The following is a 26,262-nucleotide window of genomic DNA, read 5'->3' on the forward strand; positions in this document are numbered from 1 at the left end:
GCAGCTGGCGAAATGGCTGCTGTGTGGGGAGCACACATATTTATACTCCGCCTACTGGGCAGAGCCAGCAGGCAGGGAACTACCCCCGTACCTGTAGTACAGGGCCTTACCACCAATCGCCTAATATATACATCAGTGGTGACAACCACAGAGGGCCTAGCAGAACCTCAATCCACAGGAGTCCCACTCCCACCCCGGGTGTTGGGTGCGTGGGCAGGTCAGGGCTGAGCCTTCAGCCCAGGCAGGGCCCAGTAACACACAGATAGGCAGCACAGTCCCACATCCACCTCAGTCTCAAAGAGAATGGCAGTCGATGAAAACAGGCACCAAGCCCTCCTCTCCCTCTCTCCTGGACAGCAGGTGTCTCCTTCTTCCCTCCACTTCTCTCTCCTCTCTTCCCTTTCTCCCTCAGGCAGGCAGGCTGGGAGACAAGCAGGAAAGGAGGAGAGGCAACACTCACCTCTCACTCTCTCTCTCTTCCTGCAGGCAGGCAGACAAACTTCCCCCTTCCCCTTCTCCCCTCTTCCTTCTTTTCTTTCCTCCAGGCGGTCAGTCAGGCAGAAAACAACTAAATATAGAGGCAGCAGCCAAAGCAACAGAAGACCAGGCAAGCAGGTAGTTGTACAGAAAAATGGAGGAGTTCCCAGAACACATGGCTGACATAGCCACTTTGCAGCTGCGATGGGCAGCACGGTAGCACATGTGGCTAGCACTGTGGCTTCACAGTGCCAGGGTCCCAGGTTCGATTCCCCGCTGGGTCACTGCCGGTGCGGAGTCTGCACGTTCTCCCCGTGTGTGCGTGGGCTTCCTCCGGGTGCTCCGGTTTCCTCCCGCAGTCCAAAGATCTGCAGGTTAGGTGGATTGGCCATGCTAAATTGCCCTTAGTGTCCAAAAAAGGTTAAGATGGGTTATTGGGTTACGGGGATAGTGTGGACGTGAGGGCTTTAGTGGGTCGGCGCAGACTTGATGGGTCGAATGGCCTCCTTCCGCACTGTATGCTCTATGTTCGATGTTCTAGGTGCTGGCATTACTAGAATTGACAATTCCCCATGAGCAATAGCCTTTGCCTGTGCGGTCAGTGACCACAATGGTCAGTTGGAGTTAGCGTGACCATCACCACATTACCACAGTCGGGGTCCTGACACGGGGGTGTTCGGTGGAATGGACGGGCGGCAGCAGCTACCACTGTTATGGGAATACAAGATCTGGGGGGGGTAGACAGCCTACTGAACGTAACCTTATATACAGCTTCCTGGGGGCGGAGCCGGAGGCCGAGTCCCCCAGGGTTCCAAACCCGGTCTTAAAGGGGCCTATTCATTAAAGGTACATATGTATACAGATATCATTCACCACATGATGATTGGAAAAAGAACCAGTGGGGAACATGAGGAAAACCCTTTCTCTGCAGCGAGTGGTGAGAATCAGGAATGCACTGGCTGAGAATGTGCAGCAGGCAGATTCAACCATGGCTTTCAAAAGGGGACTGGATAGAATAGAAAACATTTGCCACGCTTCAGGGACCAAGGAGGGGAGCATTCATTGCCCATCCCTAGTTACCATTGAGGAGGCGGTGGTGAACTGCCTTCTTGAACTGCTGCAGTCCATGTGCTGTAGGTACACCCACGGTGCTGTTAGGGAGGGAGTTCCAGGATTTTGACCCAGCGACAGTGAAGGATCGGCGATATATTTTCAAGTCAGGATGGCGAGCGACTTCGAGGGGAACTTCCAAGTGGTGGGGTTCCCAGGTTCTGCTGCCCTTGTCCTTCTGGATAGTTGTGGTCGTGGGTTTGGAAGGTGCTGCCTAAGGAGCCTTAGTAAGTTCCTGCAGTGGACTTTGTAGAGGGTACAGACTGTGCCTCGGTGGTGGAGAGAGTGGATGTTTGTGGATGGGGTGCCAATCAAGCGGTTGCTTTGTCCTGGATGGTGTCGAGCTTCTTGAGTGGTGTTGGAGCTTCGCTCATCCAGGCAAGTGGGGAGTATTCCATCACACTCCTGACTTGTGCCTTGTAGATTGTGGACAGCCTTTGGTGGTCAGGAGGTGAGTTACTCGCTGCAGGATTCCCTTGAACTGCTCTTGTAGCCACAGTGTTTATATGGCTAGTCCGGTTCCGTTTCTGATCAATAGTCACCCCCGGGATGTTGGTCGTGGGGATTCAGTGATGGTAATGCCATTCAATACCCAGAGGCAATTGTTGATTCTCTCTTATTGGAGATGGTCATTGCCTGGCACTTGTGTGGCGTGAATGTTACTTGCCATTTGTCAGCCCCGAGCCTGAATATTGCCCAGGTCTTGTACGTGGACTGCTTCGGTGTCTGAGGGGTCGCGAATGGTGCTGAACATTGTGTAATCATCATTTCATGGCAGTATGTTGTATCTGTATCTTGAAGTAATATGACTGATATTACTGTAGATGTTTGAAACATCCATATATACCTCATCCCAAGCCAGGGATAAAATTAGTGAAGTCAGCCCTAAAATCCTTTTCCCTCTGTATTCCATCGAGGAACAAAGGCTCTATGAGACTGATTCGTCATCTGTGACTAACTAAGATAGTTAAGTATCTTATCAAATTGATAGAAAAAGCGTACAATACTGCAACTATCTGTGGCAGGTCTAGAAGATTGGACAGATTTTTGAAACCAGCAAAGAAGGACTAAAACGATAAGATGGAGAAATTACAATATGTGAGAAGGCTGGTGAGAAATATAACAACAGGTAGTTAGAGAGCTGACAAGTATTTAAAAAGGAAAAGAGTAGCTCCAGTGAGTGTTGGGGAAACCGAGGAAAAGGCAGAAGTGTTGAACAGATATTTTGGCCAAACATTTCCAGCCGTTCCCACCAGGGGGATCGTCTGGTCCTGCTGACGGCAACCTCGGTGGAGAAGGGGGCGAGAAGAAGATCCATTGACAGCGGTGGGACGAGGCGATCCCACCACCAGCTAGTTGTGGCCCGCCTCTGTCACAGCAAAACTGAGGGAGTGGAGCGGGGGGGGGGACGGGGGGGGGGGGGGGGGGGGGGGGGGGGGGGGGGTGAGGGGGGGGGGGGACACCAGCCCTCTGTATCGCTGCAGGTGACACAAGAACAATCCCAAATTTGCAAGTGTGACAACCTCCATTCAAGAGAGAGAGGGAGAGAGCAGGCAGGAAATTATAGCCCAGTTGAAACATCTGTCATAGGGAAAATGCTATTAAGGCGATAATAACGTGACATTTACAAAATGATAATATAAGCAGGCTGAGTTTGTACATGGGAAATTGTGTGTGACTAGACTTTAGGGTTCTTTGAGGGAAAAACAATGCGGGTAAAGGGGAACCTGTACCATGTGGTGTACTTGGATTTCCAAACGTCATTTAATAGGGTGCCACACCAAAAGTTACTGTACAAAGAAAGAGCTCATAATTTAGGGGGCAGGATATCAGCAGGTATAGAGGATTGATTAGCTAACAGGAAGCAGAGAGTATGGATGAATGGGTCACTCCTAGTTTGGCCTGCTATAATTAGGCCAGTGCCAAAGGGACTCGTTCTGCTGTTTCGACTATTTAGAATCTACATAGAACATAGAGTGCAGAAGGAGGCCGTTCGTCCCATCGAGTCTGCACCGACCAACATCAGCCCCCACTTCCACCCTTTCCCCATAACCCAATAACCCCTCCAAACTTTTTTGGTCACTAAGGGCAATTTAGCATGGCCAATCCACCTAACCTGCACGTCTTTGGACTGTGGGAGGAAACCGGAGCACCCGGAGGAAACCCGCGCAGACACGGAGAGACACGCAGACTCCGCACAGACAGTGACCCAGCAGGGAATCGAACCTGGGGCCCTGGCGCTGTGAAGCCACAGTGCTATCCACTTGTGCTACCGTGCTGCCCACAAAATTGATGTCCCACATCAATGACTTTGGTGAAGGGACAGAATATATTTGCTGGTGTCACAATTTTAGTGAGGAAAGTAAACTCCCCATTGGAGAATAGGGAAGAGGCAGTAAATGTGCAAAGGAATTTAAATGGGTTGAATGAGTAGGCAACAAGATTGGTGGATGAAGCATAATGTGTGAAAATGTGAAGTCATCCACTTTGGCACTAAGAATAGAAGTATGTTATTTAAATGGTGTGAGATTGGAGAACTTTGGGTACAGAGGGATCTGGGTATTCTGGTGCTTAAATCATAAAAAGCTAGCATGCAGGTACAGCAAGTGAGTAGAAAGGCAAAATGGAATGCGGTGTGTATTGCAAGGGGACCCAAGTTTAAAAGTAGTGAAGTGTTGCTCCAGGTACAGATCACATTCGGAGGATTGTGTACAGTTTTGGCTCCCCTACTTAAGGAAGGGTAGAAATGCTTTCAAAGCAATTCAGAACTGGTTCGCTTGACTGAAGAGCAGTCAATCGGACTCGAAACGTGAACTCTGTGCCAAGGGCTCTGCAGCCTGAGAGCATTTTCCATTCTCACTTCAGATTTGACTTTTACCCATTTGACTGATTCCTGGGGGAGAAAGGGTGAGCTGATGTGGAAGGGTGGGCATTTCATCATTGGAGTTCAGAAGATTGAGAGGTGATCTTATTGAAACATGTAAATATCTGGGGGGGGGGGGGGGCAGGTCCAGAGGGTCACATAACCTATTCTGCTTCTTATTCTTGAGTTGGATTTTACGCAGCACCGCCCCCCGCCTGCCCTGCCCACCAGCTGTGTTTTTAGCAGATGGGGGGGGGGGGCACATAAAATATTGAGATTCTTGACTTAATTAGGCAGCAGTTAACATAGAACATACAGTGCAGAAGGAGGCCATTCGGCCCATCGAGTGCACCGACCCACTTAAACCACCCTATCCCCGTAACCCAATAACCCCTCCTAACCTTTTTTGGTCTCTAAGGGCAATTTTATCATGGCCAATCCACCTAACCTGCACGTCTTTGGACTGTGGGAGGAAACCGGAGCCCCCGGAGGAAACCCACGCAGACACGGGGAGAACGTGCAGACTCCGCACAGACAGTGCCCCAGCGGGGAATCGAACCTGGGACCCTGGCGCTGTGAAGCCACAGTGCTATCCACTTGTACTACCGTGCTGCCCTGTCAATCCACAATCCACCTGCATCCTCAGAAAACTCAGGCGTGTCAGGATACAATGGTCGATTTTAAAACAGATGTTTTTTAAAAAAGGTTGGAAGGTATTGGGAGCGGGGTGTGGTACTTATCAATTGGGCGGTTTGATTTCTTCCATCTGGGCATGGTGGGTGCGCCGTGCAGTATGCCTCACTGCAAATTCCAACCCTTTGTGTTCTTGTCTCCCACCCCTTGCATTGCAATGTTTATTAAATGACAGCCCGTCATTCCAAACTCAATAGTAATCTGGCAAACATAGTTTTATCTTTATTTTTCCCAGGTTTTTGTTTGACCAGCTTTGTGGGATTGATAACCAGAGGCACGGTCCTACATAAAAGAGCAGTCACTGCCAAACTCCGAACACATCTCCTGCCGAGAAGATGAAGAGCCTCATTGCCCTCAGCGTCCTCCTCACAGTCTCCAGCGCCACAGTCCTTACACGCTGTGACGTTGCGAGAGCTGTAAAGAATTCCATACTGACCGCGTTCACCAAATACAGCGTGGCAGACTGTAAGTAACCTTTCTCTATGTTGCCAAAGCAGAACTAAGTGAGGTTTCGCCTGCCAGCTGACAGGCCCCGCCAAATTACGTTGTAAGATTCTGAGAGCATTTCCTTTGCCTTAAAGCCGGAGGGCTGCTCAGTGTTGAGACTGCAGTTCTGGGCGGGCTGGGATTTCTCAAGGGGGCACTTTCATGTAAGCTTCTCTTCGAATTCAGTCTGCTGGTCGCATCATTTGCTTCCCCATCGCGAGCTGGGCACTGACAGATTGCTGTACCTCACTTACCACTCCCCGTGATGACCTATTCATAGAATCATGGAGTCCCTAGAGTGCAGAAGGTGACCATTCAGCCTAATGAGTCTGCAGCGACCCTCTGAAAGAGCGCTCTACCCAGGCCCACTCCCCGCCCCATCCCCGTAACCCCACCTTATCTTTGGACTCTGAGGGGAAATTTATCATGGCCAATCCATCTAACCTGCACACCTTTGGACTGTGGGAGGAAACCGGAGTACCCGGAGGAAACTCACGCAGACACAGAGAGAACATGCAAACACCATAGTTCAGAATCAAATCCAGATCCCTGGTGCTGTGAGGCAGCAGTGCAAACCATTGTGCACCATTCCGCCTTTATTCAACCCACCAACTGTCCGCTTTCCATCTCAGAGTCTGTTTATGGAACTAGCTCCTGAGCAAAATCTAGCAGCAAACATCCTTTTGATTAAGAAATAGGTACATAGATCCCTCAAAGTTGCCACCCAGGTTGATAGGGTAGTTAAGAAGGCGTACAGTGTGTTGGCTTTCATTAACAGGGGGATTGAGTTTCTGAGCCTCGAGGTTTTGCTGCAGCTTTATAAAACTAGTTAGACCACACTTGGAATATTGTGTCCAGTTCTGGTCGCCTCATTAAAGGAAGGATGTGGATGCTTTGGAGAGGGTACAGAGGAGATTTACCAGGATGCTGCCTGGACTGGAGGGCATGTCTTATGAAGAAAGGTTGAGGGAGCTAGGGATTTTCTCACTGGAGAGAAGAAGGAAGAGAGGTGACTTGATCGAGGTGGACAAGGTGATGAGAGGCATGGATAGAGTGGATAGCCAGAGACTTTTCTCCAGGACGGAAATGGCTGCCACGAGGGGAAATAATTTTAAGGTGATTGGAGGAAGGTATAGGGGAGCTGTCAGAGGTAGGTTCTTTACACAGAGAGTGGTGGGTGTGTGGAATGCACTGCCAGGGGAGGTGGTGGAGTCAGAGTCATTAGGGACATTTAAGCGACTCTTGGACAGGCACATGGACAGCAGTATATTGAAGGGGTGTAGGTTAGGTTGATCTTAGATTAGGATAAATAGTCGGCACAACATTGTGGGCCGAAGGGCCTGTACTGTGCTGTACTGTTCTATGTTCTATGAAACAGGGGAAGTCACTTAGAAGTTCCTTGTGACAAACTCCGGCTGTCCAAGGGCAGACTTTGAACTGCCCTGGTGAGAATGGTCCTTGCTAAACAGGTTCAGGGTTGGCACAGGGTCCCTGTGCAGCCAACCTGCCCCACTGGGGCCTCCGCACAAACCCCTCCTGCTCTTGTGGAAAGACACAAAAAATGCAGAACATCACCATGGAGTGTCCCCTCTACAGACTTAAGAGGTGGACTAATCCATTAATGTTCAGAAAGTAAGGAGGCTATCGCTCAAATTTGGGAATTTGAATTTACTAATAGAGCCGAATGTAATCTCGGGCAGTGGTGTGTTTGGCTTGTGTAGTTCTTAGTTCTGTCAGTCAGTGGGTGAGTGCATGTTACACTGGTGAGGCTGAGCAATATGTGTGAGTTTGGTCTCAACTGAGTAAAGCGATCTTCAGGATTCAACTAAGAGAGCTGGATTGGTTCCTGACTGGGGCAGCATTCACTCTGTTTAGAAGGTCAGTATCTTTATAGATAATGTTTAGTCCGATCACCGTCTGATCTCCTAGACTGGCTTTGATCGCCTGAGGGGTTCGAGAAGGCACCCCGCCCTGGGGGCAGACAGTGACCCCAGCCGGGAATCGAACCTGAGACCCCGTTGCTGTGAAGCAACTGTGCTGACCACTGTGCTACCGTGCCGAGTATTTCAAGTGTTTGTGGCTGATTTCTAGCATCTGCAGTATTCCGCCCTTATCAAGGGCAGGGTTGGTTTGGCTGCATAAGAGTGAATAACTTTTCAACTCTACAACTCTTAGGCTCATTGATGGAAACAGATACATTTGCCCATGAACGGAACTCTCTGTGAGAGTCACCATCGGCAGATCAGGAGAGACAATCCGCCAAATAAAGTCCCATTTTTTGTACTTCTCCAGTTCCCACAATGACTGCCTTTAATTAAACCGACTGTCAATAAGAGAGGTCCGGTATCCTATCCCATGCAGAAATTTTTCATTCTTTCTCTCACTTTGATTGCTCCATTTATGTTTAAAGTTGGGGTGGTTGAACACGGTGAGAATTCACCTGGGTGCAGCTAAAACAAGATTTACTGGGGACTGCCCCACCCAGTCTGCGTGGTGCAGTGTTTTCACATGTTCTAACCTACAGCGCCTTGTGTTCATTTTAATTCCAGGGGTATGTATGGCCCACCATGCGAGTAAGTACAACACACTCGCAAAATACGACGAGAGAGGCAATAATGGAATGACCCGGTCAGCATACTATGGGATCTTTCAGATACACAGTCAATGGTGGTGTGCAGACACACAGTTTCCAAACAGTCCCAATGGCTGTAACATGAATTGTAACGGTGGGTGAACATTACAATTAAGTGTTCAATTTCTCATTTCTTTTATAAATAAGGAAAATGCAGTTGGAGTGTAGTGCAGAGTTTTGGTTGCTATGTTATGAAAAGGGTTCAGAAGCAATAGAGAGGGGGCAAAACTGTTAGACTCTTGGAAAGACTGAACAGACTGGGTCTCTTTTCCGTTGACCTAATAATAATAATCTTGATTAGTGTCACAAGGAGGCTTACATTAACACTGCAATGAAGTTACTGTGAAAATCCCCTACTCGCCACATTCCGGGCCTGTTCGGGTACACAGAGGGAGAATTCAGAATGTCCAATTCACCTAACAAGCCCGTCTTTCGGGACTTGTGGGAGGAAACCGGAGCACCCGGAGGAAACCCACGCAGACACGGGGAGAACGTGCAGACTCCGCAGAGACAGTGACCCAAGCCGGGAATCGAACATGGGACCCTGGAGCTATGGGGCAACAGTGTTAACCACTGTGCTATTGTGCCGCCCCATGGTGTAATAGATGTATTAGTAGATGCTCTCACAGTAATGTTTCACCTATGGGGAAGAGCAAGTCTATCAGCTATCAAAATAATGTGGCCACCAGGGCATTACATTTTAATATTATTCATGCACGGGGATGGGCAAAACTGTAAAGGCAGGATTCACTGCTAATGGGTAGGTAGTGTTGAGCTTGCTAAGCCATTTCGCAGGGCAGTTCAGAGTGAATTACATTGCTGAGGGTTTGGCGACACAGCTAGAGGGCGACGGTTTTCCTTCCACAATGGACATTAATGAGCCAGATGGGTTTTGTGGCAATCCAATGGCCGTGTGGTCATCATTTCTGAAGCTAGCTTTTTAATTTACATTTTATTCAATTAATTGAATTTAAGTGCCCCAGCAGCCGCTGTGGGATTGCAAACCATGGGCTGGCTTCTCGGCAGCGGGAGGCGGCGCGCTGCTCGCTGGTGATGGGATTCTCTGTTCCTGCCGTGGTCGATGGGATTTCCCATTGAAGCCGCCCCATACCACAGGGAAACCCACGGGTGGGAGTGCACTGCCGGCGCCATATTGCAGCTCACAGAATACGGAGTCCCTCCAACCCTCGGGCACTCCAACTCCATCACATTTAAAATAACCGGCAACATGCACACTTGAGACCTCTGAACCTCGAGCTTTCGGAATTCTGCATTGAAACATAACAAAGATACAAACATTGATTGTAATATTACTTTTCTTTTTTGATTGTAGTCTTCCTGAAAAATGGTCACGACTTACAAACGGACATTGATTGTGCAGCAATAATAGTGAACCAACAAGGAATGGAGGCCTGGTATGTTCAAGGCTCAACCTATTTTTCTCTCACTCTGCAAATACTGAGGCTGTAATTGAGTGAGGGAAAGCTGCTGGCTTCTATATTGAGGTTACAAATACTGCAACGACAGTGTTGGCACAAACAGAAATCACAAACAGAATTATTTCAGGAATTAGTGAGGGCGTGTATTAGAGAGTATGACAGTGAGGGTGTGTTATAGAGAGTGTGACAGTGAGGGTGTGTTACAGAGAGTGTCACAGTGAGGGTGTGTTATAGAGAGTGTGACAGTGAGGGTGTGTTACAGAGAGTGTCACAGTGAGGGTGTGTTATAGAGAGTGTCACAGTGAGGGTGTGTTATAGAGAGTGTGACAGTGAGGGTGTGTTACAGAGAGTGTCACAGTGAGGGTGTGTTATAGAGAGTGTCACAGTGAGGGTGTGTTATAGAGAGTGTGACAGTGAGGGTGTGTTACAGAGAGTGTCACAGTGAGGGTGTGTCAGAGAGTGTGACAGTGAGGTTGTGTTATAGAGAGTGTGACAGTGAGGGTGTGTTACAGAGAGTGTCACAGTGAGGGTGTGTTATAGAGAGTGTCACAGTGAGGGTGTGTTATAGAGAGTGTGACAGTGAGGGTGTGTTACAGAGAGTGTCACAGTGAGGGTGTGTTAGAGAGTGTGACAGTGAGGGTGTGTTATAGAGAGTGTCACAGTGAGGGTGTGTTATAGAGAGTGTGACAGTGAGGGGGTGTTATAGAGAGTGTCACAGTGAGGGTGTGTTATACAGAGTGTCACAGTGAGGGTGTGTTATACAGAGTGTCACAGTGAGGGTGTGTTATAGAGAGTGTCACAGTGAGGGTGTGTTATAGAGAGTGTCACAGTGAGGGTGTGTTATAGAGAGTATGACAGTGAGGCTGTGTTACAGAGAGTGTTACAGTGAGGGTGTGTTATAGAGAGTGTCACAGTGAGGGTGTGTTATAGAGAGTATGACAGTGAGGCTGTGTTACAGAGAGTGTCACAGTGAGGGTGTGTTATAGAGAGTTTCACAGTGAGGGTGTGTTATAGAGAGTGTTACAGTGAGGGTGTGTTATAGAGAGTGTGACAGTGAGGGTGTGTTATAGAGAGTGTCACAGTGAGGGTGTGTTACAGAGAGTGTCACAGTGAGGGTGTGTTATAGAGAGTGTCACAGTGAGGGTGTGTTATACAGAGTGTGACAGTGAGGGTGTGTTATAGAGAGTGTCACAGTGAGGGTGTGTTACAGAGAGTGTCACAGTGAGAGTGTGTTATAGAGAGTGTCACAGTGAGGTTGTGTTATAGAGAGTGTGACAGTGAGGGTGTGTTATAGAGAGTGTCACAGTGAGGGTGTGTTATAGAGAGTGTGACAGTGAGGGTGTGTTATAGAGAGTGTCACAGTGAGGGTGTGTTATACAGAGTGTCACAGTGAGGGTGTGTTATAGAGAGTATGACAGTGAGGGTGTGTTACAGTGAGGGTGTGTTATCGAGAGTGTCACAGTGAGGGTGTGTTACAGAGAGTGTCACAGTGAGGGTGTGTTATAGAGAGTGTCACAGTGAGGGTGTGTTATACAGAGTGTCACAGTGAGGGTGTGTTATAGAGAGTATGACAGTGAGGGTGTGTTATAGAGAGTGTTACAGTGAGGGTGTGTTATAGAGAGTGTCACAGTGAGGGTGTGTTACAGAGAGTGTCACAGTGAGGGTGTGTTACAGAGAGTGTCACAGTGAGGGTGTGTTATAGAGAGTGTTACAGTGAGGGTGTGTTATCGAGAGTGTCACAGTGAGGGTGTGTTACAGAGAGTGTCACAGTGAGGGTGTGTTATAGAGAGTGTCACAGTGAGGGTGTGTTACAGAGAGTGTCACAGTGAGGGTGTGTTACAGAGAGTGTCACAGTGAGGGTGTGTTATTGAGAGTGTCACAGTGAGGGTGTGTTATAGAGTGTGACAATGAGGGTGTGTTATAGAGAGTGTCACAGTGAGGGTGTGTTACAGAGAGTGTGACAGTGAGGGTGTGTTACAGAGAGTGTCACAGTGAGGGTGTGTTACAGAGAGTGTCACAGTGAGGGTGTGTTATTGAGAGTGTCACAGTGAGGGTGTGTTATAGAGTGTGACAATGAGGGTGTGTTATAGAGAGTGTGACAGTGAGGGTGTGTTATAGAGAGTGTCATTTTGAGGGTGTGTTATAGAGAGTGTCACAGTGAGGGTGTGTTACAGAGAGTGTCACAGTGAGGGTATGTTATTGAGAGTGTGACAGTGAGGGTGTGTTATAGAGAGTGTTACAGTGAGGGTGTGTTATAGAGAGTGTCACAGTGAGAGTGTGTTATAGAGAGTGTGACAGTGAGGGTGTGTTATAGAGAGTGTGACAGTGAGGGTGTGTTATAGAGAGTGTCACAGTGAGTGTGTGTTATAGAGAGTGGTACAGTGAGGGTGTGTTATAGAGAGTGTCACAGTGAGAGTGTGTTATAGAGAGTGTGACAGTGAGGGTGTGTTATAGAGAGTGTCACAGTGAGTGTGTGTTATAGAGAGTGTCACAGTGAGGGTGTGTTATAGAGAGTGTGACAGTGAGGGTGTTTATAGAGAGTATTCCAGTAACGGTGTGTTGTAGAGAGTGTGTTGTGGGCGCGGCTTTTTCAGAACCCCAAAATGTTTCATGGAATTCAACCAACCTCTCCCTTTAATGGATTTGTTGCTTTTCCGAGCACGCGGCTTTTTCCCTCGGTGTGGGATTACAATTATGGACACGTGGGTTTTTAAACACAAAACACTGTTTATTGCATGAACTCAACTTAACATCTTAAATAAACATTGGATCTCTTAACACCCCTTACTTCAAAGATAACTCAGAAAATATTGCAACAGTAAATAACTCCTTAAAATGTTCCTTCAAACTTCCAAGAGACTTAATTAACACCTTTAAACAAAATCACATCAGATTAAAGGCTTCACTATTATAAGTTTAAATCACCCAAATGATCCAGAGATAGTCTTTCATGGTAGGGATCCAGCTCACTGCAAAACACAGACACACACCCAGCTCTTTTCAAAACTTGCAGCTCTCTGGAAACACACACACACTGCTTTTTAAACTGAAACTAAAAACCTGCAAAATGGCTGACCTAAAGCCCAGCCCCACCCACTCTCTGACATCACTGTTTTCTTAAAGGTACATTGCTTAAACATCCATGTCTTAAAAGTACTCTCACATGACATGTGTTACAGTGAGGGTGTGTTATAAAGAGTGTTACAGTAAGGGTTTGCTATCAGGAGTCTCACAGTGAGAGTGCATCATAGAAAGTGTGACAGTGAAAGTGGGTTACAGAGTGTCATAGTGAGGGTGTGTTAAAGAGAGTGTCATAGTGAGGGTGTGTTATGGAGTGTCACAGTGAAGGTATATTGTACAGAATGTCATATTGAGTGGCATGTTATAGAATATATTGTTGGGTTTTACATCAATTGATATCAACAATAGTAAAAATCACATATCACATACCTTTCTTTTACATATCCATGCTGTGGATTTGTTAAAGGAAGGCCTTGACTCACAAATTTGATTGAATTCTTTGAGGAAGTGACAAGAAGGATTATAGAGGGGTAGAATTTACAGTGCAGAAGGAGGCCGTTCAGCCCATCATGTCTGCACCCGCCCTTGGAAACAGCACCCCACTTAAGCCCACGCCTCCATCTATCCCCGTAACCCCACATAACCTTTTGGACAATAAGGGGCATTTTAGCATGGTCAATCCACCTAACCTGCACATCTTTGGACTACGGGAAGAAACCGGAGCACCCGGAGGAAACCCACGCAGACACGGGGACGAAGTGCAAACTCCACACAGTCAGTTGAACCTGGGTCCCTGGAGCTGTGAAGCAGCAGTTGATGAAGGTAATGCAGTGGATGCAGTGTACATGGATTTTAGAAAGGCATTTGACAAAGTCCTACATGGCAGAATGGTCAAGAAAGTGAAAGCCCATGGGATAGAGGGCAATGTGGCAAACTGGATAAAAAGTTGGCTTAGTAACAGGAAACAAAGGGTAATGGTTGATGGCTGCCCTTGCAATTGGAAAGTTGTTCCACAGGGCTCGGTGTTGGGACCCTTGCTGTTTGTGTTATATACTAATGATTTGGACGTGAATGTGGGGCACATGATTAGGTAATTTGCAGATGACACAATGATTAGCCGCATGGCGCACAGTGTAGAGGGTGGTTTAAACCTTCAGGATGATATAGATAGATTTGTGGAGTGGGCGATAAAGTGACAGATGCAATTTAAAACCGAGAAATGTGAGGTCAGCATTTTGGGGGATTGAATAGTTATAGGGAGTACACAATAAACGGGAATATACTAAGAGGGGAAGGTGAACTGAGAGATCGTGGTGTACAGGTACACAGCTCCCTAAAGGCAGCAGTTCAAGTAGACAAGGTTGTTAAGAAAGCATATGGAATGCTCTCCCTCATGGGCAGGGGTATAAAATATAAAAGGATATAAAGTTGGAATTGTATAAAGCACTGGTGAATCCACAACTGGAGTATCGTGTGCAGTTCCGGTCGCCACATTACAGGACGGACGTTATTGCTCTGGAGAGAGTGCAGAGGAGGGTTACACGAATGTTGCCAGGGCTGGAAAAGTGTAGCTACGAGGCGAGATTGGATAGGTTGGGGTTATTTTCCTTTGAACAAAGAAGACTTTATTGAGCTGTACAGAATTATGAGGGGAAGAGATAACAGTGGACAGGATAAAATTGTTCCCCTTGGTGGAGAATTCTGGAACCAGGGGACACAGATTCAAGATTCGCGGGAGAAGGTGTAGAGGGGACATGAGGAAGAACCGTTTTACACAGAGGGTAGTGGGAGCCTGGAATTCGCTGCCCGAGTTGGTGGTGGAGGCAGAGACCCTAAACTCTTTTTAAAGGTACCTGGATCTGCACCTTAAGTGCTGTGAGCTACAGGGCTAAGGACTGGGTGCAGGAAGGTGGGATTAGAAAGGACACGGACAAGATAGCCTGAATTGCCTCCTTCTGTGCTGTAACCTTTCTATGATCCCATGATTCTATAAGCAAGCAGTCTGCAAATTGGCTCAGTTCAAATATTATGTCAGACTTCTTTTTGGCCTTTATGTGTCCATCATCTTTCCCAATTACTGTTGGCCTACAGTGTGCTCATTTTATACTGAAGGAATCTGGTCAAATATAATACAGGGGAATTTGCAGATCAAATAAATATTAATAGGCACACATGCAGCTCCTGTGTGGGGTAAGTACTGCTGTGCCATAGTAGGAATCAACAGCTCCATGAGGAGCGATAGACCGTTTCAGGGAAGGAGTTGATGCCCTCCACACTTCATGTCACTAAACCCGTTGCTGGGGCTTTTGTGATTCAGTATGACTGACTTCTTGTTTCTGCCGTCTGTTTTTGCAGGAAAAGTTGGGTCGACAACTGCAAGGGGAGATTTATTAACTATTACACATACTTTTGCGAGTGGTAAAGCAAAAGGTCCTGTTGATCAAAACGGCTCACTTCCGATAGACCTCGGCAGGCAACACTTGTAGCCACCAGCTCTGCCAGTGCAGACCCGATAAGCCAAATGGTCTCCTTCCACGCCGTAACAATACTGTGATTCCTGAGACTGCTGTGGAGAAGGGAAGGTCCTAGCCCTCTTGTGACAACTCATTTAAAATAAACACCAACAATTATCAAGTCTCGAGTCTTTCAATTGCCATTGAGCAGCAATACAAAACAGCAGACCCGTTAACATCACATCTAGAAGTGTGAGAAGGAAAATTGAAACTAAAGAAAAAAAAGCATACACTAAGTACATGGACAATAACGGAGAGAAAGACAAAAGATCCTCCACATGTTCTGACCTTAGTTACCGGTCACCTATGTGAAAACTTACCAAAGGCCTTTTTGAAATATCCAATTATTACCCCTACATTATCCAATCTACCCTTTATGCTTCTTGTTGAAGTGATTATATAGGTCTGGTGAAGCACCGTCTTCTCTTTTGCTATCAGTGCTGCCTACTCTTTATTACACTCCCAGATTCTAGATGTTTTTGTATTACATCTGTGATTAATGATTTCCTATCATTGGCAATAACTGAATGGTCTACAGTTCCCGGACTTGTTCTATCTACCTGCCTATATATAGGAATCAGATTATCTGTCTGCCACTCCTCTGGCATCTTTCCAGTTTCTAATGAGCTTTTATCTATATGTAATAGCCCTCTGCTATCTCTTTAAATGACTAAGATATATGAGTGTAATCCATCCAGACCAAGAGTTTTGTCTTCTCGTAGACTGATTAATGTATCTATTGTCTCCCCCTTTCTACCTTCAATGTTCTTTATATCCCTCTTGTTTGTTTCTTCTGTCATATCCGCCATGATAGTTTCCCCAACAAATATTGGAGCAAAGTCAATAATTAGCATTTCCGCCATTTAAATTGTCGTTACCTGCGATTACATACGTGCTTTTCTAGCCAATTATCACATTTATCCCTTAATGGTCCTAGTCTATCTTGATTTCCTTTTTATATTCCTTGAGAGCTTAATTTCATAAGTTAATTTTGCTTTGCTAATTGCTTTTTAATAGAACATCCTTAATTAAAGATAATTAAACTCACACTGTCCCGAAAACTGACACTGGCTCCCCAAGTGAGAGTATCGAAGTGACAAAGTAGGTAAAGGAAGTTACTCAAGGCTGGCAGAAGGTGGGAAGTAACTTTCCACTGGGTCAGTGTTGTTCACTATTTACATAAAGGATTTGGAACTTGGGACTCAGAGGTTCAACATCACATTTTACGGGTGACACCAAATAAAGAAGTATAGTTAATATGGCGAACAAGGAGATAAGGCAAGAGAATGGGGTTGAGAAAAATATCAGCCATGATTGAATGGCGGAGCACTCGATGGACTTAGTGGCCTGATTCTGCTCCAATGTCTTATGATCTTATGCAGTGAGATTAAAAAGAGGAAGACATTAATAAACTTGTACAATGTGCATGCACTTGGCAAATGAACTTCAATATAGATAAGCAGCCAATCACTGAGAACCGAGATGATGAGAATTTTATTCACTCAGGGGGTTGCGGTTCTTTCCAATTCTCTATCCCAGAGGATTGTGGATGGTGCATTTGCTGAGTAACTTTGAAGCTGAGGTAGACAGACGTTTGATCTCTCAGGTAATCGATGGATAGAGGGGGCAGGAAAGGGGGGGCCACAGATCAGCCATAGTCACGTTGAATGGTGGAGCAGGCTCATGATCTACTCCTGCTCCTATTTCTCATCTTCTTAAAAGGCCGAGAGCACTCCAAAGGCAACTGAACCTCTCTCGATGTAGAGAGTGAAGTCTGAAAGTGGCAAAACACAGGCCACAAGTAATGAATCGGTGACTAACCTGCTAGGCCGGACGCAACCCTTTTAAATAACGCCGACAAGGGTGCGGAGAAGAGCGTTCACGTCATTGCTGTGCCAATCTTTGTCCTAAGCTGGGTTAGCACGCTTGGCAAGGACAAACCCAGCTGGGGCGGTCCAAAATCACGTACGTCCCATGCCGACAAACCACAGCCGAATAAATAATTTTTGATTGCAAATGCTGGCAGCGTGGAACCACAACACAAATTCTACCTCCTCTCCCAAAAGGAACCCACCTCTTCATTCACCTGGAAAAAGGAGCTGCGCTGCGAAAGCTAGTGATTCGAAACAAACCTGTTGGACTTTAACCTGGTGTTGACACTTCTAACTGTGCCCACCCCAGTCCAAAGCCAGGCATCTCCACATCATGCCCAAAAGGTTGAGCAGCGAATATCAATCCTGCCATTTTGGATCCTGGTGATCATACAACACAACAAAATGCTACACAACCCAATTTCCGGGGTCAACATGCTGTCAGTGCCAGACTGCCGTGGGTGGCTACCCAGTTTCCTACATCACATTGGTGACAGTACTTCATTGGCTGTCAGGCATTCTTGTGGTGCCCTGAGGCTGTGAAGTGGTGCTTTAAAAAGTCTTCTCACAAGCAAACGTAATCTTTTTTCCAATTTACTGTCTGAGAGATGCGGGCATCATTGGCAAGGCCCAACATTTGCTGCCCGTTCCCGAGCGGTTTAATAGACCATTTCAGAGGGCAGTTAATTGCTGTGGTTCTGGAGTCACAAGTAAGCCGGACCGGGCAAGGACAGATCCCCCTTCCCGATTCGACACTGGTGAACCAGATGGGTTTTTACAGCAATTGGTGATACTAGCTTTCAATTCCACCTATTCTTTGAACCATAGCCCAGAGTATTAGTCTGGGCCTCTGGATTACTGGTCAGTAACATTACCCATTACCATTATGCAGCCATCTCCCCCCACCCCGAACCCCAAGGTGCTCGGCCGTCCAGATTCCCAACCACATCTTTGCACTATAGTATCAGTAGTTCAGTTGAGTGCACTGGATTTAGCCCAACTACAATCATCCTATTTGCACATTGTCCTGTCCTCCAAAGATGTTTAACTGAGTCCCCATCTGCTTAATCCAGTGGCAGTATAACGTCAACAATAGATTGATGCAAGCCCAGAATACACCATAGATGTTTGTGGCACAAGAGCATGAAGGGATATGGGGCTAAGGTGGGTAAATTAAGTTGAATTGAATAGAAAAGGCTCAAGGGGCTGAATGGCTTACTCCTGTTAACAGGGTCAACTATTCATGGAGATCACTCCAAGATGCCACTTAATCAGATACACCTCTAAAAGTTATTACCAGATCTCTCATTTTGACTCGGGCCTTTTAGCTAACGCCAGTTCCTCAGTAGGGCAGCAATGCTCCAACTCCAATCCTCTGAGGTTATTCGTGGTCATTAGCATCGGAAGCCACAGCAGGTCTCGGTGCTCAGCTTATTACATTGCCGAACACTCATTCAAGCCCAGATATGGAGGCTTCCTTTTCTAGTAACCTCCCAGTGCAGACAGGTGGATTACAGGAAGTGAGTTCAAGTGGGGCGCTCTTTCAGAGGGTCAATGCAGACTTAATGGGCCGAATGGCCTCCGTCAGCATTGTAGGGATTCTGTGATACAACAATCATGGGAGTTCTTGACTCACCACAGCAACTCTCTCCCTTTCGATGTGTCGACAGTAGGCTCAAACATGAAGTGAGGAAGCCCTCAATGGTGGAAAGCCTTCGGCATCACGAGCCCTGTCACCTGCTGCCACCTTCGCCAGCAGCGGCTCGCTGTCCCCTAGTCTGGGCTACTCACACATTTCACGTTACTTACAGGCCGAGATGTTCCTCTCCCGTCTGCAGGCTCAGCAACACAAGTGGAAAATAACACGAGAAAGCCATGATAAAACATATGATCCAAATGCCCCCCCCCCCCCAACCAGGTCAGTGACAGGACACTTTTTCCAATGTTCAAGGTCAGGAACATCACGGAAATATATAAACATCTCATTATCATCTGGGCAGCACAAGTGGCTTCACAGCTCCAGGGTCCCAGGTTCGATTCCCGGCTTGGGTCACTGGCTGTACGTTCTCCGTGTCTGCGTGGGTCTCCTCCGGGTACTCCGGTTTCCTCCCACAAGTCCTGAAAGACGTGCTTGTTAGGTGAATTGGACATTCTGAATTCTCCCTCAGTGTACCCGAACAGTCGCCGGAATGTGGCGACATGGGGATTTTCACAGTAACTTCATTGCAGTGTTAATGTAAGCCTACTTGTGACAATAAAGATTATTATAAGATTATTATTATCAGGCCCCTACTGCTGAATTGTCCCTTCCTTGTCAGAAAATCCTTCGTCGGCATGATGGCAGAACAGCACAAACCCCGACTTGTCTCCCAAGGCATGCTCCTGGCGAGCTCAGGTGAGAGAGGGTCATGCTTCAGGCACTGCCCCCGGCACTGCTCAGTGGCAATGCCAGGTGTCCGGGCAGTGCCGTGAGAGGGGATTCCAACGTGAACATTTTTGCACTTGAGCAGTCTTTAAAATTGGCTCCCCAATCCTTAACGACTGAGTTGCGAGTGAATCAGAGGCCACCTGCCAGCAGTGTGCCATTAAACCTGCCCTTTTCATTTTGTCCTTCCAAGGTCCGGGACCATAAGGCCGAGGAAGCCGCCGTTGCCAACTCCCAACGCCACTTTTCCAGCCCAACATCGGCCTTGGCCAATTTCTGGGAAAATCTCACACGTTATGTCTCAGTCTCTGGAATCTGGTGAGAGGAGATGGACCGCCCAGGAGGGAGAGGAGATGTGGCAAATGGAAATAATGCTTGTCTGACTGGTCAGATTTTTCCCCCGCAGTCGGGGTCATGCCCATGAATGGCAGAGACACACCCTGTAAAGGGGTAAAATTGGACGGGTGCACTCACATTGCCCCTCACGTTTATGTGGTTAGATAGGGCAGGGTGGTAACCTCCACTACTCACACTACCCAGGTAGTTATTTCTGGATTTTCACACTGCACTAATTGCTTTGTCTTGCCGAATGTCTCTGCCGCAAGCTGGGGGTTATGGTGGCGGAGCATTTTGCAATGACAGATCTCTGTTCATAAAGGTACTCTCCTCGTCACTAAGAGAGGGCAAAATTGCCACAAATTGAGACACAAGTCAGTTCCAATAGAGGCACATTTTAATATATTCTCCAGCTGAGACTGCAGTGAGGTACAAGGGCAGTAATAGTGGTCAGTACAATAAATTAAACGCTGCTGCATTGTCTCATGCAGATATTGCACATTTCACAGACTAATTCGGTGCCAAAAAAAAGCCTCTTCCAGGGCAGGGGCAGGGAAGGTGTTTATTTGTTCCGATAAGCTGTCGTAGCTTTGGCAGAGGACTGGCAAAGGTTCCCATCCATGGGATGGGGCATCTGCGAGCAAAGGAAGAAGAGTGGGGGTGAGAGCAAGGGAGGAGGAGCTGTGGGAAGGGGGCAGAGGGAATGCTCAGGGAGAAGGTGGGGGTGGGGGCAACACACAAATTTACAGCAACCAGTTCACGGCAAACTCCCAGCCTTTAGGTCTAAATAGCAATGTGCACCCATGATCATGTGGGCTCGAGACACGTGGCAGAGCCCAATTGGTAGAATGCTGGGCCCTCTACTGTCCCAGCCTTTTGAGGAGAGTTGAGATCTTCCCAAGGGATGAGAACACTCAATGGACTGCATTGATTTGGAGAGCAACAAAAAGAACCTCACAGCAGGCATCGCTTCACTAGATCCAGCGCTACCAAAATCAGATCAGACCGGATCCATCCCTCCATTTCCGCTAGTGAGGGGATCAGGTGAAGCAGGGGAGAGAAGGAGGTTAAAGAGAAATCGGTGTCACTACGATTTCAGTAAAAGGAATGTTCATTTTTTCATATCTCACTTCAAGTGCAAAGTAGAATTTTTAAGTAGTGGAGCTATTGCGATATGCAATCTGCTGCTCGGAAATGACGGTGGAAGCGGATTTAATTCAAGTTTCCAGAAATTAATTGGATAAATACTTCAGTGACAAATGAAGGAAAAAAAGCGTTTGCAGGGCCACCAGGAGAGCAGGGACAGAATGGGGCTATTTTGCACAGTTCTATCCAAGAGCTGCCACAGGCAAGATGGGCTGCATGGCCAACTTTGCCATCGTTTGATTCTCCGAGACATATTATTCCACAATGTTGGTTTTCTTGAGGCAGCTAACCCCAGGATGAAGTGTTAGACCCCTCTACGGTAATAAACTCAATGAGGAATATAGGAGAAAACGTCTTAAAGCAGAATGGTGAGAATGTGAAACTTTCTACCACAGGTAAAACGCACAGATTCATTTAAGGGGAAGCTAGAAGGACAAAACGATGTGCTGATATAGGGCCCAATGAAGTAAATAGAGTGGTAAACACTGGCACGTAGCTGTTTGGCCGATTGGCAACTTTCTGTGCTGTAATTACTATAGAAATGAGGTGCTTACAGGATCGACACTGGGTGGAATCATTCAACAGGGTGGGTAAGAACAAACGGGGCTTTCCCTGTGGAGACTGGCGCAGATACATCAAACCAAAATGGAGTTGATCCTCATTGTGTACAGGCTACAAACATTTGCCATGATCAAAAGAAATCGATTTAGACTAAAAAGTGAAGCGGCGACGCAAGCCCTGAACTTTAAAAACCCCCGGCAAAACATTTCTCCCATGGAAAGCTTTGTTCAGATTTTTCAGACATAGTTCAGAACTCCTGCTGTAGCCATAATCACATTACCCAGTGGGGTTGCATGTCACACAAGGTGTCACGTTAAGGCCAGGGTGGAGTACGATGCAGCTGGCAGGGAAACAACCTACAGCATTACGGCAATGACGCACACCTACCTCAATAAGGCTTTGGGGATTTTTCTTTCCCCCGCCCTTGGCCTCCGTATCTCCACCTGCTGGAAGTACCAAGAGGCAAGGATAGAGAGAGAGTAGTGAGGGTTGGCTGAGATAATACCAGAAGTGAAAGATTATTACATAGGCAAGGGTGCAAGATGCTTCCACCACAATGTTGGGAGGAGGTCAGTAACTGCAGCGTTGCTGGACTATTAGCTGCAAGGGGTGGAGCAGAATTTTGTAAAGCGTGCACATGCGAACGGACATGTAAATAATTAACTGTGAAGGACTCTCAATCAAAATTCTTCACTTTAGAAAAGTATTTCCTTTATCACAACGTTGTGACGTGTTGGTACAAAAATAGCATATTTCACAAGTACTCCACACTTTCAGAAGAGCCTCAAACCCGTTTCCCTTCCTTCTTCAGCTGGAGCTGTGACACACTTGGAGAGAGTGCTCCCGCATGGCACAGAGTGACTGTGGCAGATTAACCCCACACTTGTCCTGGCACCCTGAAGACCCTGCTGCTCAGCAAAGTACACAAGTAAGATTAAGGAGTCTGGTGGAATGCTCCCCACTTCCCCGGATGCGTGCAGTTGCAAGAGCCACTCAAGTGGACAAAGCACCTCCATTGATTGATTGGCAGCAGTTGAACACCTCACCATGTCTGCATCCCTACAAGGTGCAGTGCAGCAACTCGCCACGGCACAGGGAAACACCACCGTCTAAAACATCCCTTCCCAATCTGATACACCGTCCCCGCTTGGGACTATATCACACCATTCCATCCTCCTTCAGTTTAAATCCTCTGGAACTTCTACCCAAACAACTCAGTACCTACACCGCGTGGACTGCAGCAGCTCAAGGAGGTGGCTCACCACCACCGGCTCATAGGGCAATCAGGGGTGGACAGAAAATGCCAATCTTCCCAGCGACGGTCACACCACAAGAATTCATTTTTAGAAATGTCTGAACGCGAGTGAACTTCCCGAAAAACACAGTGGATAATTTACTAAATATTTACCCATTGCTATGATTTTCTAACCCGTATGTACACCAAGGAGAAAAAAAGATCTTCAAACAAGGTTCAATTCATCAAGACAATTTGCTTCATGTATAAAATTTTAAAAATATATATATATATATAAATATATATTTAATAAATTTATTCCACCTTCGCATTTTGGCTTTTGGCACTGTTTAAATAAATAAAACAACAAAAGTACAAACATTACTTTTAAATAAACAAACCTTCCTTCAGGTAGAAGCACTGATTTATTTCCCTCCAACCCCCCCCCCCCCCCCCCAACCGCCCCCCGGCCGTTTGGGTGACAAGAGATTCCTCTCAGAACTTCCATCACATGGTCAGTACCTTCATCGTCCAACTCATCGTCCGGCTATTTACAGGACATTTTTTTAAATCCATTGTCTTATATGGTCAATCCTCCCCTCTCCTGAAGGCATCCACATCGAGGATCGACCGTCCACGTCTGTACCTCTCTGAAGGCCGCTCATTCATTGACCGCCAGTTTAAGGAGAGTGTTACCAGGTCAAGGTCAGTGTTGTCTTGGCCCAATATCCAATACCTAGTGCAGGGGAGCAGTCAAGAGGCAGGAACTTGGCCTGCATTTTCCCACCGTCTGTCCCTGCGACACTCGAGCCAATTCTACCGGAAAGCCTTGATCGGGGTCAAGCACAGAAAGAGCATAGGATGTGGGGGAAAACGCACAAAGTACCCCCCCCCCCCCCCCCCCCCCCCTCCCCCCACCAAAAGGTCCACCGGGCTTTGATGGAAATGAGTCAGGTTGGGGGAAGAGAGTCGTCAACTAAGCAGGAAAGGAACATGAAACGGTGCAAATTGCAAAATAAACGACGCTTCAAATATTTCAACAAGCAGCGACATTGGTGACCATCTCAATTAATGTGCAATGCAGTCCAAGTATTAATCAGACCCAGCTGATTCACAATCAGAAAAAGGAACACATGACTCCAAAGTGCTGAAAGAGCAAAGCTCCCAAAATTAACAATGGCCAACTTCATGGAATGATTTAACAGAAGACAGGGGTGGTTGATCTGGAGAGAATGGTAATTGTGTTAGTGCTAACTGCTCATTCACCAACCTCTGATCCAGACCATAACACAAAAATAATAGTTTTTCAATCCTTTAGGATTGTGCTCAATGTCGGAGAGGGGGGGTTGGTGGAAAAAGGAATCCGTTAGTTGAAGTTGACTTTCTGGAAATGTCGATTGGGAATTTCTAGGGCACTGACCTGCAGGGGCCAAGAGCCTCCCATGATCCCTGCCTGTATGGCAACGCCAATTACTACTGCCAGGTCAGGATCCACTGAGGTGTTTGGCTCCTTGCCAAAGAACTCACGGATAACCTGGCGTATCCGCGGGATGCGGGTGGAGCCGCCGACGAGCACGATCTCGTCCACCTCGTACCGGCCCAGGTGACCACGGGACAGCACGTCCTCCACGGGCTGCAGAATCTTATCAAACAGGTCCCGGTTCAACCCCTCAAACAGATCCCTGGTCACCGTCTCTTCAAACAGAACAGTGCTGCCTCCGCCGCTGTCCTCGCCTCCTCCTTCACTGGAGTGCCTGGGGTCCGTAAGTGACAGTGGCACCCTGATTTGCACAGAGTCATAGAGGGTCAGGTTCAGTTTGGCCACCTCGACGGCCTGGCGTAGGTGGTGCACGTCCTGCTTCTGGGTTGGTAGTGTTCTATACCGCCGGTAGATCTGTTTAAACAGGAACTGCAGCAACCGCTGGTTAAAATCCTGGCCGCCCAACTGGTTATTACCTGCACAAATAAATAAATTGAACAGATTAGAACCTTACAGCCTAGAGCGAGGCCATTCAGCCCTCTTTGTCTCTCTGCTGACATTTTGAAAGAGTTCTACAATTAGTGGCACTCCTCTCACTGCCCTTTATCCATACTATTCAGAAATAAAAAGCTTTACTCTGTATTTAACTCCGTGCCAACCTGTTCTGGGAGTGTTTAATGGGGACAGTGTAGAGGGAGCTTTACTCTGCATCTAACCCCGTGCTGTACCTGTCCTGTGAGTGTTTGATGGGGACAGTGTAGAGGGAGCTTTACTCTGTATCTAGCCCCGTGCTGTACCTGTCCTGGGAGTGCTTGATGGGGACAGTATAGAGGGAGCTTTACTCTGTATCTAACCCCGTGCTGTACCTGTCCTGGGAGTGCTTGATGGGGACAGTATAGAGGGAGCTTTACTCTGTATCTAACCCCGTGCTGTACCTGTCCTGGGAGTGTTTGATGGGGAGAGTATAGAGGGAGCTTTACTCTGTATCTAACCCCGTGCTGTGCCTTTCATTTTCATTTCATTTCATTTCCTGGGAGTGTTTGATGGGGACATTTGGGGGCTGGTTTAGCTGCGTTGGTTGGTCAGCTGGTTTGTGTTGCAGAATGAGGCCAACAGCATGGGTTCAATTCCTGTACCAGCTGAGGTTATTCATGAAGGCCTTGCGTTCTCAACCTTGGCCCTTGCCCGAGGTGTGGTGATCCTCAGGTTAAATCCCTCAAAGGTCATCTGGGACTATAGCGTCTTTACTTTACCATTTGATGGGGACAGTGTACCGGGAGCTTTATTCTGCATCCACTCCTGTGCTGTACCTATCCTAGCATTTCCTTTTGTGGACTTTTTTTTTTTGCATGTGCACCGGTCCCTTTAGGTAGCAGAGCAGGTGGATGTAGTGGTCAAGAAGGCAGATGGTTTACTTGACTTTATTAGCCGAGACATAGAGTTTAAGAGCAGGGAGGTTACGCTGGAACGGTATAAAGCGATTGTTAAGTCACAATTATTGTGTGCAGTTCTGGAATCCACATGATAGTGGGTATGTTATACCACTGGAAAGAGTACAGAGGAGATTTACCAGGATGTTGCCTGGGCTGAAGAGATTTAGCTATGATAGGAAAGTGGATAAATTGGGGCGTTTTCCTTGGAGCTGAGGAGGACATGATTGAAATGTATAAAATTATGAGGGGCATGGATAGAATAGACAGGAAGAAACGTTTCCCCTTGGTGGAGGGATCGATGAGCAGGGGGCAGAGATTTAAGGTAAGGGGCAGGAGGTTTAGAGGAGATGCGAGGAAATCATTTTTACCCAGAGGGTGGTGGGAGTCTGGAACTCGCTGCCTGAAAGACCGGAGGAGGCAGAGACCCTCATAACATTTGAGATTTAGATGTGCACTTGCGATGCTAAGGCATGCAAGGCTATGGGCCAAGTGCTGGAAAATGGGATTAAAATAGTTAGGTGCCTGTTTTTGACCGACGCAGA

General features: G+C 47.2%; 2 protein-coding genes across 2 annotated transcripts in view; one reads left to right on the top strand and one right to left on the bottom strand.

Annotated features, from left to right (window-relative positions):
• Positions 1 to 5,450: 5,450 nt before the first annotated feature.
• On the top strand, positions 5,451 to 15,355 carry LOC140427650 (lysozyme C, milk isozyme-like). Its single transcript, XM_072513101.1, has 4 exons — positions 5,451 to 5,608; positions 8,179 to 8,355; positions 9,595 to 9,676; positions 15,077 to 15,355. The coding sequence occupies exons 1-4, from the start codon at positions 5,479 to 5,481 to the stop codon at positions 15,141 to 15,143; spliced, it is 456 nt and encodes a 151-aa protein (XP_072369202.1). The 5' UTR covers positions 5,451 to 5,478; the 3' UTR covers positions 15,144 to 15,355.
• Positions 15,356 to 23,708: 8,353 nt separating this feature from the next.
• hspa13 (heat shock protein 70 family, member 13) overlaps positions 23,709 to 26,262 on the bottom strand; it is a 31,313-nt gene continuing 28,759 nt past the window's right edge. The window contains exon 5 of the mRNA XM_072513103.1: positions 23,709 to 24,763. Within this exon, the coding sequence (XP_072369204.1) occupies positions 24,174 to 24,763 (590 nt within the window). The 3' untranslated portion in view covers positions 23,709 to 24,173. The remainder of the gene's footprint in view (positions 24,764 to 26,262) is intronic.

This window comes from Scyliorhinus torazame, chromosome 8 (genome assembly GCF_047496885.1).
Source record: "Scyliorhinus torazame isolate Kashiwa2021f chromosome 8, sScyTor2.1, whole genome shotgun sequence".
NCBI classification, from domain to species: domain Eukaryota; kingdom Metazoa; phylum Chordata; class Chondrichthyes; order Carcharhiniformes; family Scyliorhinidae; genus Scyliorhinus; species Scyliorhinus torazame.